Below are 12,851 nucleotides of genomic sequence, written 5' to 3' on the forward strand. Positions count from 1 at the left end.
TGCATTTAAACATATTTAATTTTTAATTCCCCGAACATTTATATTAGCATTATGGCGGAAAAGCACTTATATTACATTTCCACCATTATATTACAATCATGGTTGTGAAACACTTCGACGAAACTTCGGCATTTCGCATATACATTTTTTATTTTCGCATCTTCCAATCATCCTGCACCAGTCATCTTTGCACAGCATACACAGAGCATCCACCATTGAAAAAGTCGCTGAAAAAAATGTTTCAAATTGACACTAAATTGTAAAATTTACGTATATTATATAAACTGTGTTTTATTAAATATCTCGTGTATCGTTAAACGGAATGACTGATTACTTACCAATCATCACACTGAACACAAGAAGAACGAAAAGGAATCCAAAAGCCTTCATCTTCAAAAATTCTTCCTTCCTACAAGCGGGAGAATCATAATAGTGTTAGATTATGTTTCTAGAGCACTTTGAGACATTTTACACATCACTATATTCTAACTGTAGTTATTGTGTTTTGTAAGTTGTGTTGCGTGCAAATTAAATTTAATTAAATAATGTAGATTAATACTCAAATATTTGGTACTGAATGTGTTGAAAGGTTAAAATAGTAATTATTTGTTTTCACAGAAATTCTCAAACGTGTAGCGTTTCTAAAGTGAAAGTACAGAACGTGTTTTTCCAATAAGAATGAAGAACTCCTCGTTAGCAATAGAAGGATAATTGTTAGATGTTGCCAGAGCTAAAGACTCAATTGCTAATACTTTGCTTCCATTTTGGCAGTGATTAGTAGTGGCTCTTTTTAAAATGTTTCCGATTATTTGGCAATATTATCTCTTCTCTCGAACTAGAAAGATAGAGAAATGTGAGCCGAATCCTTGAATCCCCCCAGCAGGGCATAGGAAGAAAGAAGTAAAAGAAAGCTAGAAGTGTAGAGGAGAAAAGGTATGAGAATAAGCAGAAAGAGGAAAGAAAAACATGTTGTAGCACTGAACGAAGTGAAAAAATATTATTTAGGAAACCAAAGATTGCCATTGCAGATAAGAAATTATTTTTAAAATCTGTAATAAAGTTATGATCAAAGAGGTAATCAAGAATTTTTATGAAAAAGTTTAAAAGTAGAATGGTATGTGAGAAATTATCTACTTACCGATTGTATACAGCAGACAAACTGGCGAATTTTCATAATGTAAACATTTTTCACGCAGTATATATACACAAAACGCAAAAAGATGCACAAATCCAATTGGGTAGTATGAATACAAACTTTCTTCTTACGAATAAATTGACGAATAGAAAAGTTCTACGATAAAACACTTCTATTGTCGATTTATTACTTTAATAGCAATAACTTTTATTACGTAGAATGGAAAATATTGGAATTTAATTATTTATATATTTGGGAAATAACTGAATTAATGATTCTGCCGATAATAAAAAGAAGAAAGTACTTTGAATATTCTTTTGTCATAAACATTAAATATTTTGATACGTATTACCGAACATTTTAAATTATTATAGCCTTAATAATACCCAATTTTATCTAAAATCGACAATTTTCACAGTTTTGAAAAGATTACACGCTTCTGGAATTAAAAAGTCTGACGTTTTTCCGACTATAACACAAATTCCTTTTATGGGTGTGACTTCTGTTATAATCAATAAGTAAACAATTGTGCAAGAATACTGAATTTACATAATTATTATAATGTAATTATAATAATTATGTAAAAATATCTTCTTTTCATAAATTTGAACATTGGCTACTCGTTTATAACAAACTGTTATTGTAAGTGATAAAGTTCGTAGCACTGGAAAATGCACAAACAGTACGTTTAAAAATGCATTTAGTTTTATAAGCAAAGTGTTTCAATATGTGAATCTACAGTCTGTTGCAGCCTGTAGCGAAAATACTTCACGTGAAAAGAATTATGCATTTTAAAAATATGAAAGTGTTTTTAATTATTCCCATAAAGATTTCAGTAATTCCCGAAATTTCACGAAATACGCGACAGTATATACAACACAGTACGAGCCACAAATTTTACAAATTAAAGAAAACTCTAATAAATCTAAGACAAACTGCTATAGCGGTTTCAATAATATTATTTCTAATTTTAGTTTGATTTCTTTTGATAAAAATTTGAACACTGAAGATGTTTAAAAATATATAATGCGAATTTTTAATAAAGTAAAAATGCTTATGTATGTGAAGTGAATGAATGATCAATTCGGTAATAGGTTACAAGAGACGAGCCGTTATATACTTTGTGTATTACTTCCCTTACAGGAAATAAAATAATCGGAGTAAAATTAGAAATAATATTATTAAATCTGCACAAATTGGCGTAAAATTCTGAAAAGATTTTTTAATTTGTGAAATCTGTAGCATCTGTTATGTATAATGTCGGGGATTTCGTGAAAAGTTTTGATTAAATCGCGAAATCTGCGTGTATATTTTTGCTACGGGTAGTGCTTAATGCGAGAAATAAAGCAGTAGCACAGCAATACCGTATTTCTCTTTTTAGCGGTAATATATGACCGCGCCTAGTGTCCTAGTGTAACGAGACAATGTTATACTATATAGAGAGGTTTCAAGGTCGCATGTCACGTGATAAAACACACGTTTGCTCCGCCAATTCGCCATTTTTGTGGTAGTTTTCGTTCGCTTTGCTCGCACGTGGTTTGTTGTTCGACGCCTTTTTTTTAGTTTAAACGTTCGAAAATACTGCTGTTCTGTTATCATGGATAAAGTTAAAAAAGATTCTTTTCTTGCGGGCTATTCTAGCAATCTAATAGGACGAGATATAGCTCTATATGAAGAGAAAATTTCGTTATGTGGAGGCGATCCATACGAAGCCAGTTTATCAGACTTCGTCGTTGATCAAGAGTTGTGGCCGAAAGTAGAATTTGGTGACATTATAAACTATTTGGTTTTGACAACAAATTTCTACACCCTGTCACAAATGAAAGCGTATAAATCTTTAGAGGCCCATAACTATTTAACAAGTGGCTGGGTTTCTTCTGATATCAAAGTAAAAGTCATGAATAACAACGAAGTAATATTGCTTGGAAAGGTATGTTTTCTTTTGTTTGTTTAAACTCGTGTTTTTACGTATTTCTTAACTAAGAATTTTTGTCTGAAAGTAAAAAAGTCTTATTAAAAACAGCTGTAGCAATTTTTTTAATTCAAATTGTTCAGTACTTTTATTTTCTAGTTGAAATGAGTATATAATAAGCCTACTTGTTTTTAGTTTTAACATGTAATGTTTATAAGTTTTCACTAGCTAAAATCTGAAATTACATTAGTTCATTTATAAATGCACTATACCTAACTAAATTAATATAAGCAAATCAGTAAACTCTTTTAGGTTTTAAAATATAAACTTAGTGTTTATTAATGTTAAAATTAAATGTTAATATAAATGTTCTAATGCTAGCACATTTCTTGACACAATTTTCTTAAATTCTTGAGAATGCTTTTTTCACATAATGTCTATTTTTTCAGGTTAGTCATTCTCAAAGCTTGAGAATTCCACCTTTAAAAGTGTGGATTCTTGGCAAATCTTCTGGAGAAATCGTAACAGCTCACTGCAATTGCATGGCAGGTTGCTCTTCAGCATGTTCACATGTTGGTGCTGTACTTTTTGCTTTAGAAGTGGGTGTTAGAATCCGGGAGTCAAAAACATCCACCGACAGAGCAAATGAGTGGTTGCCTCCACATTCAAGAGTTCTTGCTCCTCGACCATTAAAAGAAATAGATTTTAGTTCGTCAATCTCAAAGTATAACTGCATGACTAGTTTAAATATTAACCAAAGGTCATTCAAAAAGAGAAACATGAAGGTAACACCTATAAATGACAGTGAGCTGGATTCATTTTTGTCAGATGTGGCAAAATGTAATCCACAAGCTTGCATTTTGGCTGTTACACCAAGATTTTCAGATCATTTTGTTCCAAGTCAGGATATACCTTTTCCTTTAATGTTTGGAAATCTTTTTAATCCATCACTTGTTGATCTGGAGTGGCCTGAGCTGGAAGAATACTGTTGCAAACTATTTCAAGAGTTGCAACTTACAGAAGACCAGGTAAAAAACATATGTGACATGACAACAAAACAATACAAACAGAAACTTTGGTATCAGTATCGAGCTGGACGCATAACTGCATCTATTATGAAAGCAGCATGTCACACAAGTTTAACAAATCCAGCAAAGTCATTGATTAAAAAAATTTGTTATCCATTTGAACATCGATTCAAAAGCCCCTCTGTAAGGTGGGGATGTGAACACGAAAGCCATGCACGATCAAAATACGAAGAAAAACATGCTAAATTACATTATAATTTCATTATTAAAGAAACAGGATTTCATGTGTTACCAGTTCATCCATTTATTGGTGCCACACCTGATGGTCTTGTAGAATGCAACTGTTGTGGCCAAGGAGTGGTTGAAGTAAAATGTCCTTGGTGTCAGCGACAACAAAATATTGATGAAAACACGCCTAAGTTTTTAGTTAAGGAGAATGGTATTTTCACAATTAACAAAAACAGTAATTATTACTATCAAATGCAAACACAAATATTTGTATGTAATGTCGAATATTGTGACTTTGTAGTTTGGACAGAAAAAAGTTTGCATATTGAGAGGATTTATAGAGACTTTACATTGTGGAATACCATCATTGAAAAAGCAAGAAATTTTTTCAAATTCTGTATATTACCGGAACTGACAACACGTTGGTATTCAAAACAATAGATTGAAATTGTAAATAAAAACATTTATTAAAACATTACACATTGTAAACTTGATTTTATTCAAATGGCACAACACTATTACATAAATTTATTAAAGAACAACTGACATGTACAATCTTTTCTATTGACGTGACATTGTCATGTCCTTTTAGTGTCACATGCTCAATTGGCAATGTTGATTCTAAAATTTTAAAATTATTTTTAATGCGACCGATTACTCGCTCTACATGGATTCTCAAATGAGATAGCTTTTTGCTTTCTGCTACTTCCAATGCAGAAAGTTGTTGTTTACATCTGGTAAATGCAGGAACTGCTAGCTGTGCTCCAGTAATTCCAACACTATCTGTAATGTTGAAACCTCTGTCTGCTAGCACTAAATCCCCAGGCAGTAAATATTTAAGCAATCCCGAATGTTCCATTAGGTGTTTGTCACTAACCCTTCCTCCCCAAGGTTCTGATATAAAAGACACAGAACCTTGAGGAGTAACACCTATTAAAAACTTTATTGTGTTATGCTGCTTATACTGGGACAATGTCAGATAGCGAGCATCTAACGATGAAGGCCGTTCAACAAAAAGCTCAAAACAGTCTATTATTACTGCAATCTTACTGCCAATAGTTTTTTTAAATTCTTTGGGCATAGTTTTTTGCAGCACATCTCTTTCAGGCCAAACAATCAATCTGCTTAACCTGATGTATAAAATGTGCAGCCACTTGTCAAAGATTCGGCATATTGTTGCCTTTGAAATATTAAATCTGTAAGCCAAATCTTCCAAACTTAAATTTAAGCGAATTCTCATCAAACATACTATCATCTCTTGAAAAGGAGTTAATTTTCTGGAATTTGGATGATCAATTTGTTTACAACAAAGGTTCAGCACCAATGATAGCAATTTAAAATTGCTGAGTCCAGTAAAAAAACGAATCTTCTTGTCATCACCCTCAAAAAACTCTTCATTAAGAACATATGTTTTTTTTAATAATGAAACTTCAGTTTTCAAGTTTGCACACTCAAGTTGCAAGCTTTCTATATCTTTAACTTTAAATTCGGTCTGGCAAGTGACAGTTTCAAGTAAAGATGTAGTTTGTACCCATGCATTAGATTTTAAAGGCTTTGCTTCTTCCATTTCTGCAGTTGTAGAGATATCTGCGTCTTTAACAGTAGAAGGTTGGGTGCAAGCTTCAGCTTCTAAGGCAGCTCGTTGTATCTTGCGATTACGTGCTCTTTCATAACGCTCCTGATTTGCAGTTAAGTTGTGGCTGCTCTCATATCCCATGTCACCCATGGCACCCAGTCTGGGTGATGACTCATCATACAATGAAGAAGGTTTTCCTTTGGGGTGAAAAAAACTTTTTAAATAATATATTATGACAATTTAATATTAAATTAAACACAGTGTATTAATAATAATAATGTTATTAATTTCACATTTTAAAAAAAACTTATCATAATGGTATGTTATATATAAATAATAAATAAGAGTTTGTCAGGAACAAGTTGAACATTACTATGTAATAATTATTTGTTACTAATGTAAAAATGCCAAGTAAAAAGTAGCATCTTAAAGAAATGTTAATGTTGCTCACCAAAATAACCTAACTTAGCTATTTGTAAATGAACAATGGAAATTATTAGTTTATATCTTAAAAATACACTTATTTATGTAAATTAGACTGGAGGAAAATTGGCTCAAAATGCACTTCTAATTCTTCATCTGCTAAGTGATTATCTTTGTTTAACACTTTAATGTTAACTCTACTGCATATTTATTATAAGCAGACACTATGATACTCATGCAAAAGTTTATTTAATTTATTGATAACTAGTAATTTGATTTCTTGTTTATTTGAAATGAAATGTTTCTGACAAACTCTTGTATTGATATTCACTTTATCTGTATTGAAACTTTTCCGGTTAATTCTCGAGAGCCATGCAGTTTGCCTTCGTCGTGAAAGCTCCTCAGTTTGGGATCGTTGATGACAAATAATGCCGGGAATTTTAAAGAATGATGTTCCTTTGTTCTTGAGTGAACTAGCATTACACCCAATTACACAACAAATCACCATAGTGATATTCGTGACGAAAAAAAAAACACAAGAACTCCAGTTAAAGCGCACGTGGACACACACAAAACGTAAACAAGTCACAAACAGTCACAAAGATGGCGCTGGACAATTGCGCATGCTCATGACGTCACTCGTGATGTCGACATGAAACCTCTCTATTGACAGGGACGTATTAGTGTAAATAATGGCGTAAGCAATATTAAAAATACTAACAACACAAAGAGAGTAGAGGTTTTCCTTTGGAAGAATTTGTTCGAAATTGTTGTAAACATCCCCCTTAGAAAAAACTCCTCGCAGAGTATCGGAGCAGAGGTCTCCTACAACTATCAACGGTTAGGTGGAAAAGTTCACACTTGATTATCAAGAATTGCAAGTCATTGTCAACAACGGACTGCTTTCCCACGACAATCATATAAAAGGTGCGAGCCACCGGAAGCTCGGGGGAGTTTGCACACGGAAGTTATATTTGGTCTTAGTGGCTTTTCTGTCTCCCGCACCTCAAGGCAACGGACTCGACCTAGTCCTCGGAGAAGCTCTCTCTCGTAACGAAAGTAGGCATAGTTGTCATAGAGTAGACTAAGCGGTTGTTAATTATAGATTTTGAAATCTTATGTTAACCGCATCTAGCCGATATAACCGACATATATATGTATTTAACTCTGTGTAGCCTTATGTATTTCAGTGTTAGCCGTATAAAAAACTTTTATTTTGTTTTTTCTTAAACCTGTCTCCCACCTCATCCCCTCGCCACTCGATAAAAACCGGACGACCGAAACGACAACGAGGTCGGGTTTTAACAACCTCTGCAGTGTAAGTGGTCATTAAGTATCGTCCCCCTGGCCCCCTGCTTATCTCACACAAGCTTATCTTCATCAAAGAAAATCTTCCAAGAGTAGAAAAATTTTAAGGTTCTCTAAGTTATTATAATGCTTTACTTGCGCAATTTTTTACATTCCACGTGTTTTTGTCTGATTAACAATAAAAAAATTTTCTAGGACGATCATGATAAAATGAAAACACAAAAAATTTCGTGCAAAACTGTCGCTAATACGACTGAAAAGGTAAAAATATATCTTTTATATGATATATCCTGATGAAACAAGTATACAGGAAATATTTATTCTACTTCCAAATTAATGCATTATTATTTCTTTTAAATAGTCATTTTAATTTATGTGCGCACATTCCTAATCATTTTATGGTGTTTTAAAGGTATATTTGAAATAAATTATTTCAGATATTATAGTTCTTTTTATTGTATAATTTTATGACAATTTCCTACTTCACGTTTATTGTTCAGAATCATAAAATATTTATTGATTTTGCCAGACTTCGAAGACTCAACATCATAAACTCATTGTTTATTATACATATTCAGATCATTTTCATAATTAAATATTTATCAATATAAATTAAATTATACTCTATATAAATGTATGTATAATATCAAACATTGCAAAAGATAACTTTTATATATTGTATATAATATATACATTTTATATAAGGTATATCTGAAATAAATTATTCCAAATATACCTTATATAAAGACCAAAATCCTTTTACAACAAGGTGTTTTTTGAAGTCGGTTTCTGTCACAGCAGAGAGCATTGATGGTACATTACTTGAGCGCACCACAAACATATACAGTAATAGTAATATTAATAATAATAATGATAATTCATAGTTAGAAGATATATATATACACCTTAGAAAAGTATAATACATCTAGATAAAAATATGACTAACTAAAATAAAAGATTTCTCTCTTATATAACTTGTTTCACGTTTCTTTTTATTCGGCATTTTCCAGTTTTGTTTTTGCATATTCTTCTTTTACAATTTTGTTACCAGCGATGTTAATTTATAATGCTGTGAAAATGTAACACTATACAAAAATCAGATCTAAAAGTTTCGTGGTAAATTCAAATACGTGTAAAATAATTCACTTTAGAACGTGCAATTATTTATTTTCACATCGTCACAATGCCGGATTGCAATTTTTAATCATATCTTTAATTTGTTACATTTAAAATGTATGCTCTCTACTTCAAATTAGTAGTATGTTGCCTCTGTATCGCATAATTTTCCTCTTAGCAATAGAGTTGTTCCGGTCATCCGCGTTGAAAGGAAAATGTTTGATTTAAAATGACGTGACTTTCGGTGAAAACCAAAAGTACGTTTATAGTTAACCGGGATTTCCTGGCCCTGTGGTTTCCACATCTGGTCTCATATTTGACCTTTCTAACTTCATTCTCGAAATTAGTAAAGGACAGACAGTCAGTGGGAATTTATACGTCTACAATTTTTTTCAAATTATTTATTAATGAATAACCATTGAAAAGTAATGAAATTCTGATTTTTTTTCCAGTTTTTATGAAATTTCTTTTGCATAACTCAGATGTTATTAAATTTTGATAGTCCAGAATGCTTAATTGGTGGCATTATAATCTATTTAATAAACCGTCTAAATAGCATCGCTTATTATAAATCGAGATAAGAAGGAATGTTATAGCAATAGTTTGTCAAACAAATTTCTATTTTCTATTATCGCACACTTTAATCCAGTGCCGTAATTAGGCAGGTGCAACAGGTGCACCCTCACAAGGTCTTCTTGGAAGAAGGCTCGAAATGCTGTTCACAAGAAATTATATTTTAAAATTTTTTTTCCTTTCTACTGCGTGGTTAGTCGATTAGACTTTGCCTTAATTAGACTCTCTGCTCACTAACATGAACATTCGAATGAATGGCAGAACTTATCACTCGAAAGATTTTCTGATACAAGGTGGTCATCAAAGGCCAGTGCGACAAAGGCGCTGTGTTTACAATTACCTAAAGTAATGAAAAGACTGCAAACGATTGAAAACGATTTTTCAAATCCGGAAGCTGTATCGAATGCAAAGAGTTTGATTTTGCAAATTAATTATAGATTTATCTGTACTCTTTCAATACGGAATAAAATTCTACAATGCATCGACCGAACAAATAAAGCATTACAACAGGAAGGTTTGTCAATAGATTGTGGAACAAAATTAATTGCTGGATTAGGTAGTACATTACAAGGGCTTCCAGATACAGGTTTTAAACAAAACTTCCAGGAAGTACAAAATTTGGCTGAAGAAATGGGTATAGAGAAGAGATTTATTAATAAAAGAAAGAAAAAAGTTAAGATAATGGAAATAGATGGAACACCAGTATCTTGACACCCGAAAAATTATTTCAAATACAAATTTACAGTGTTCTTGTATTGTCTCAAATAAATTGGCGTTATCAAAAAATGAAAACTATCTGTGACGATTTTTGCTTTCTCTACGGCTAGTCTTTACAATACACGAGTGTTGCTGAATTAAAAAAATCGGCTGCAGATCTCGTTATTAAACATAGTAAAGGTTTAAAAATGTACGAATTCACATGTGAAATTGAAAGTATTAAGTTTGAAGAAACGACTCTTATACAAAACATAGAAATCTAATAGCATCAATGGCCCTCAAATAAAAGCCACCATACCAAATTTATTTTCTTAACCTTTACCCCATCCTGAGATTTTAAGCGAAATCGACCGACGCCGACACACGCACACGCACACGCAATCACAAACAAACATAAATACATATACATGCTTTTTTTGACTTTCTTTGGATTCAAGAGGTCTAGAAAGTTGCGCAAGTAACGTTCATCAGTTAAATTCCTGTCAATACATTTTCGCTGATCAAAAGAATAATTAATTATTAAAATCGAGGATACTTTACGGAAACGAACGGATTTGATTTAAATGGTCTAAATGAAAAGACTATTTTAACAAAGAAAATAATTTAAGTCCTGTCTGTATCAGTTACAATAGAAATAAAAGTGAAACACGCGTAGGGAAGACAAGCATCATATTTTCTATATATATATATATATCATTAAACTGAAAGAAAAAAAGAAAGAGAAGAGAATTTTTTTTAAAAAGGATCGACGTACTGTACAGAACACTACGGCAGCATCAGTAGTATGTCACATTGGCGTACATTTTATAAGAATACATCAGTAATTTTACATAATATTCAGTTTTGTGTTATAGTTTCTTGGTAAAGTTTATTAAATTTGCGTAGCTTATCATTGATAATTTTACAAATATCTGCAGGAACTTGAAGCAATAAATTTTGTGAATTATTAATTTAACTCTAGTCTAATAGGATGGAAATAGGTCGATCGGACAAAGACCACAAGACCTGTACATTTTTAGAGTCAAAGGACCTTAAAACGCTGAAAAAGTTCGAAAATTTTGGCTGTTTATTTTGTAGGTATAGATATTAGTCTGTGGTATGTGTGTGTGTGTGTAGAAAAACAATTTTTTTTCTTCCAGTTTCAAGCTCACTAACTCCCGAATGTTTCTGAAATTTGACAGAGAGATTTCTGTATTGGGGACATTATGCTGTTATATTTTAGTGACTAAACGTCGAGACAGAGGAAAGATAAAGGATGTTGTATTACAAAAGTGGGTATAAAACAATTTTTAATCGAATTAAATTCGTCAAAATGAATAAATGGTTTATACGTATGGTTTAGGTAATGGTAATGGTTTAGGTTCATGGTAATGGTTTATTAGTAATAGAAAAGAATTATTTTTAGCTTGAAGGAAATCATTACACACAAATGAAAGGAATACAATTGGACACTTGTATGGGTACACATTTAGCAGAAATTGTAATGAATTCAATAGACGAAAATATAAAAAACATAGAGAGTGTTAAATTTTATAACAAGTAGATAGATGATTGTATAATTTTGTTTGAAAGAAAATATATGTAATGATGCTAACAAGGTAAATAACATACAATCTGAAATGAAAGAGAAGAAAAAAACAAGCGTATAATATTTACATATAACAATAAAGTAAAACAAAAAGAAATACTTTGGAATATTCAAAATACGAAAAGCCGTACAAGTATCAAAAACTGTAAATTACAAATTTTATACGACAATAAGAATATCATAGAGCTCAGCCACACGTGTAATGTTAAAACAATAACTTTGATTGCTAATATATCCAAGACTAACGAACCGATTTGGATGAAATTTAAAGAATTTAGTGGCCACGACGAGTTCTACTGACCTCTTAAATTTCGACTTACGCAATAGGCATTTTGTCACGTTTTTCGCTTAGATTTACGAGAGAGTATCCGACACCAAGCTACCGAAGAATCTAGAAAGAATCTGCATATACCTAATACTTCTTTCGAAAGCCTACCACTTTTTTTGTGGTCTTTTTGAATGTTTTATTTAAAAATATTAAGTATTTATAAAATAATAAGCCTTTTTAAATTTTAACATATTATTGGTCAATCAGCTATGATCTGACGAAAGGTTTTGTGATTACTTTTAATTTTTTAATTAATGAAAGCCTAATTATTTAAATATAGCATAGTTATAAAACAATGTCTCATTTTATTTTCCCGGCTGTTATATATCCAAACCAAAGGTGAGTATAAGAATAGTGTCAAATTTGACCCTCCTTTGAGACCTTTTGTCTACCACTGTATATAGATAAACATTTAGCATCTGTATAGACAAAATGCATATGTCTCTGTGTCCTTAGGTTTTTGGTCGATCTGCACCAAATGTATCACTTATTCTCTGCGACCCTAAAGACACTATATACTACCAGGAAATCAAGACACTTCACTCCTTCCTTGATTTCATACCGTTTATTAACTCCATCAGTTTTTAAGAGATATTAAAAATATATTACAGTAAGAACTACGAAAATAAAGCAGTAACGAGTTGCTCAACTTTCCCGACAACTCTTAAAATTTTGGTGGCGCCATCTGTTATCATATTTTATTATTAGTTCGCTTCTATTTAATTCAATTATTATTAATTCACAATTAATAGGTCACGACGTTTTATAAAACGTCTTTTAATTTCTAATTTAATTAACAAATACAGAACACCTTCACAATATATACATATATTGCATTTTATTTAAATAATGGAAAACACAACTTTTCATATTCATAAACGTGTCGACTCTATTACTATATTTTAATCTGTTTTTTAAT

The 12,851-nt window shown here is 31.6% G+C and overlaps 2 protein-coding genes and 1 long non-coding RNA gene across 3 annotated transcripts; 1 reads left to right on the forward strand and 2 right to left on the reverse strand.

Moving 5' to 3' along the window:
- On the reverse strand, window positions 1-1,183 carry LOC136980058 (uncharacterized). Its single transcript, XR_010881489.1, has 3 exons — window positions 1,139-1,183; window positions 339-409; window positions 1-227 (listed from the first exon to the last, which is right to left on the reverse strand). It is a non-coding gene; the product is annotated as an uncharacterized lncRNA (long non-coding RNA).
- Window positions 1,184-2,961: 1,778 nt separating this feature from the next.
- Window positions 2,962-4,744, forward strand: LOC136980059 (uncharacterized). The gene is made up of 2 exons (XM_067276105.1): window positions 2,962-3,065; window positions 3,497-4,744. The coding sequence occupies exons 1-2, from the start codon at window positions 3,033-3,035 to the stop codon at window positions 4,742-4,744; spliced, it is 1,281 nt and encodes a 426-aa protein (XP_067132206.1). The 5' UTR covers window positions 2,962-3,032.
- Window positions 4,745-4,755: 11 nt separating this feature from the next.
- Window positions 4,756-5,666, reverse strand: LOC136980060 (uncharacterized). The gene has a single exon (XM_067276106.1). The coding sequence runs from the start codon at window positions 5,556-5,558 to the stop codon at window positions 4,800-4,802; it is 759 nt and encodes a 252-aa protein (XP_067132207.1). The 5' UTR covers window positions 5,559-5,666; the 3' UTR covers window positions 4,756-4,799.
- Window positions 5,667-12,851: the final 7,185 nt, after the last annotated feature.

Source organism: Centruroides vittatus, unplaced genomic scaffold, assembly GCF_030686945.1.
Source record: "Centruroides vittatus isolate TY-2023 unplaced genomic scaffold, ASM3068694v2 contig_663, whole genome shotgun sequence".
Classification (NCBI taxonomy): domain Eukaryota; kingdom Metazoa; phylum Arthropoda; class Arachnida; order Scorpiones; family Buthidae; genus Centruroides; species Centruroides vittatus.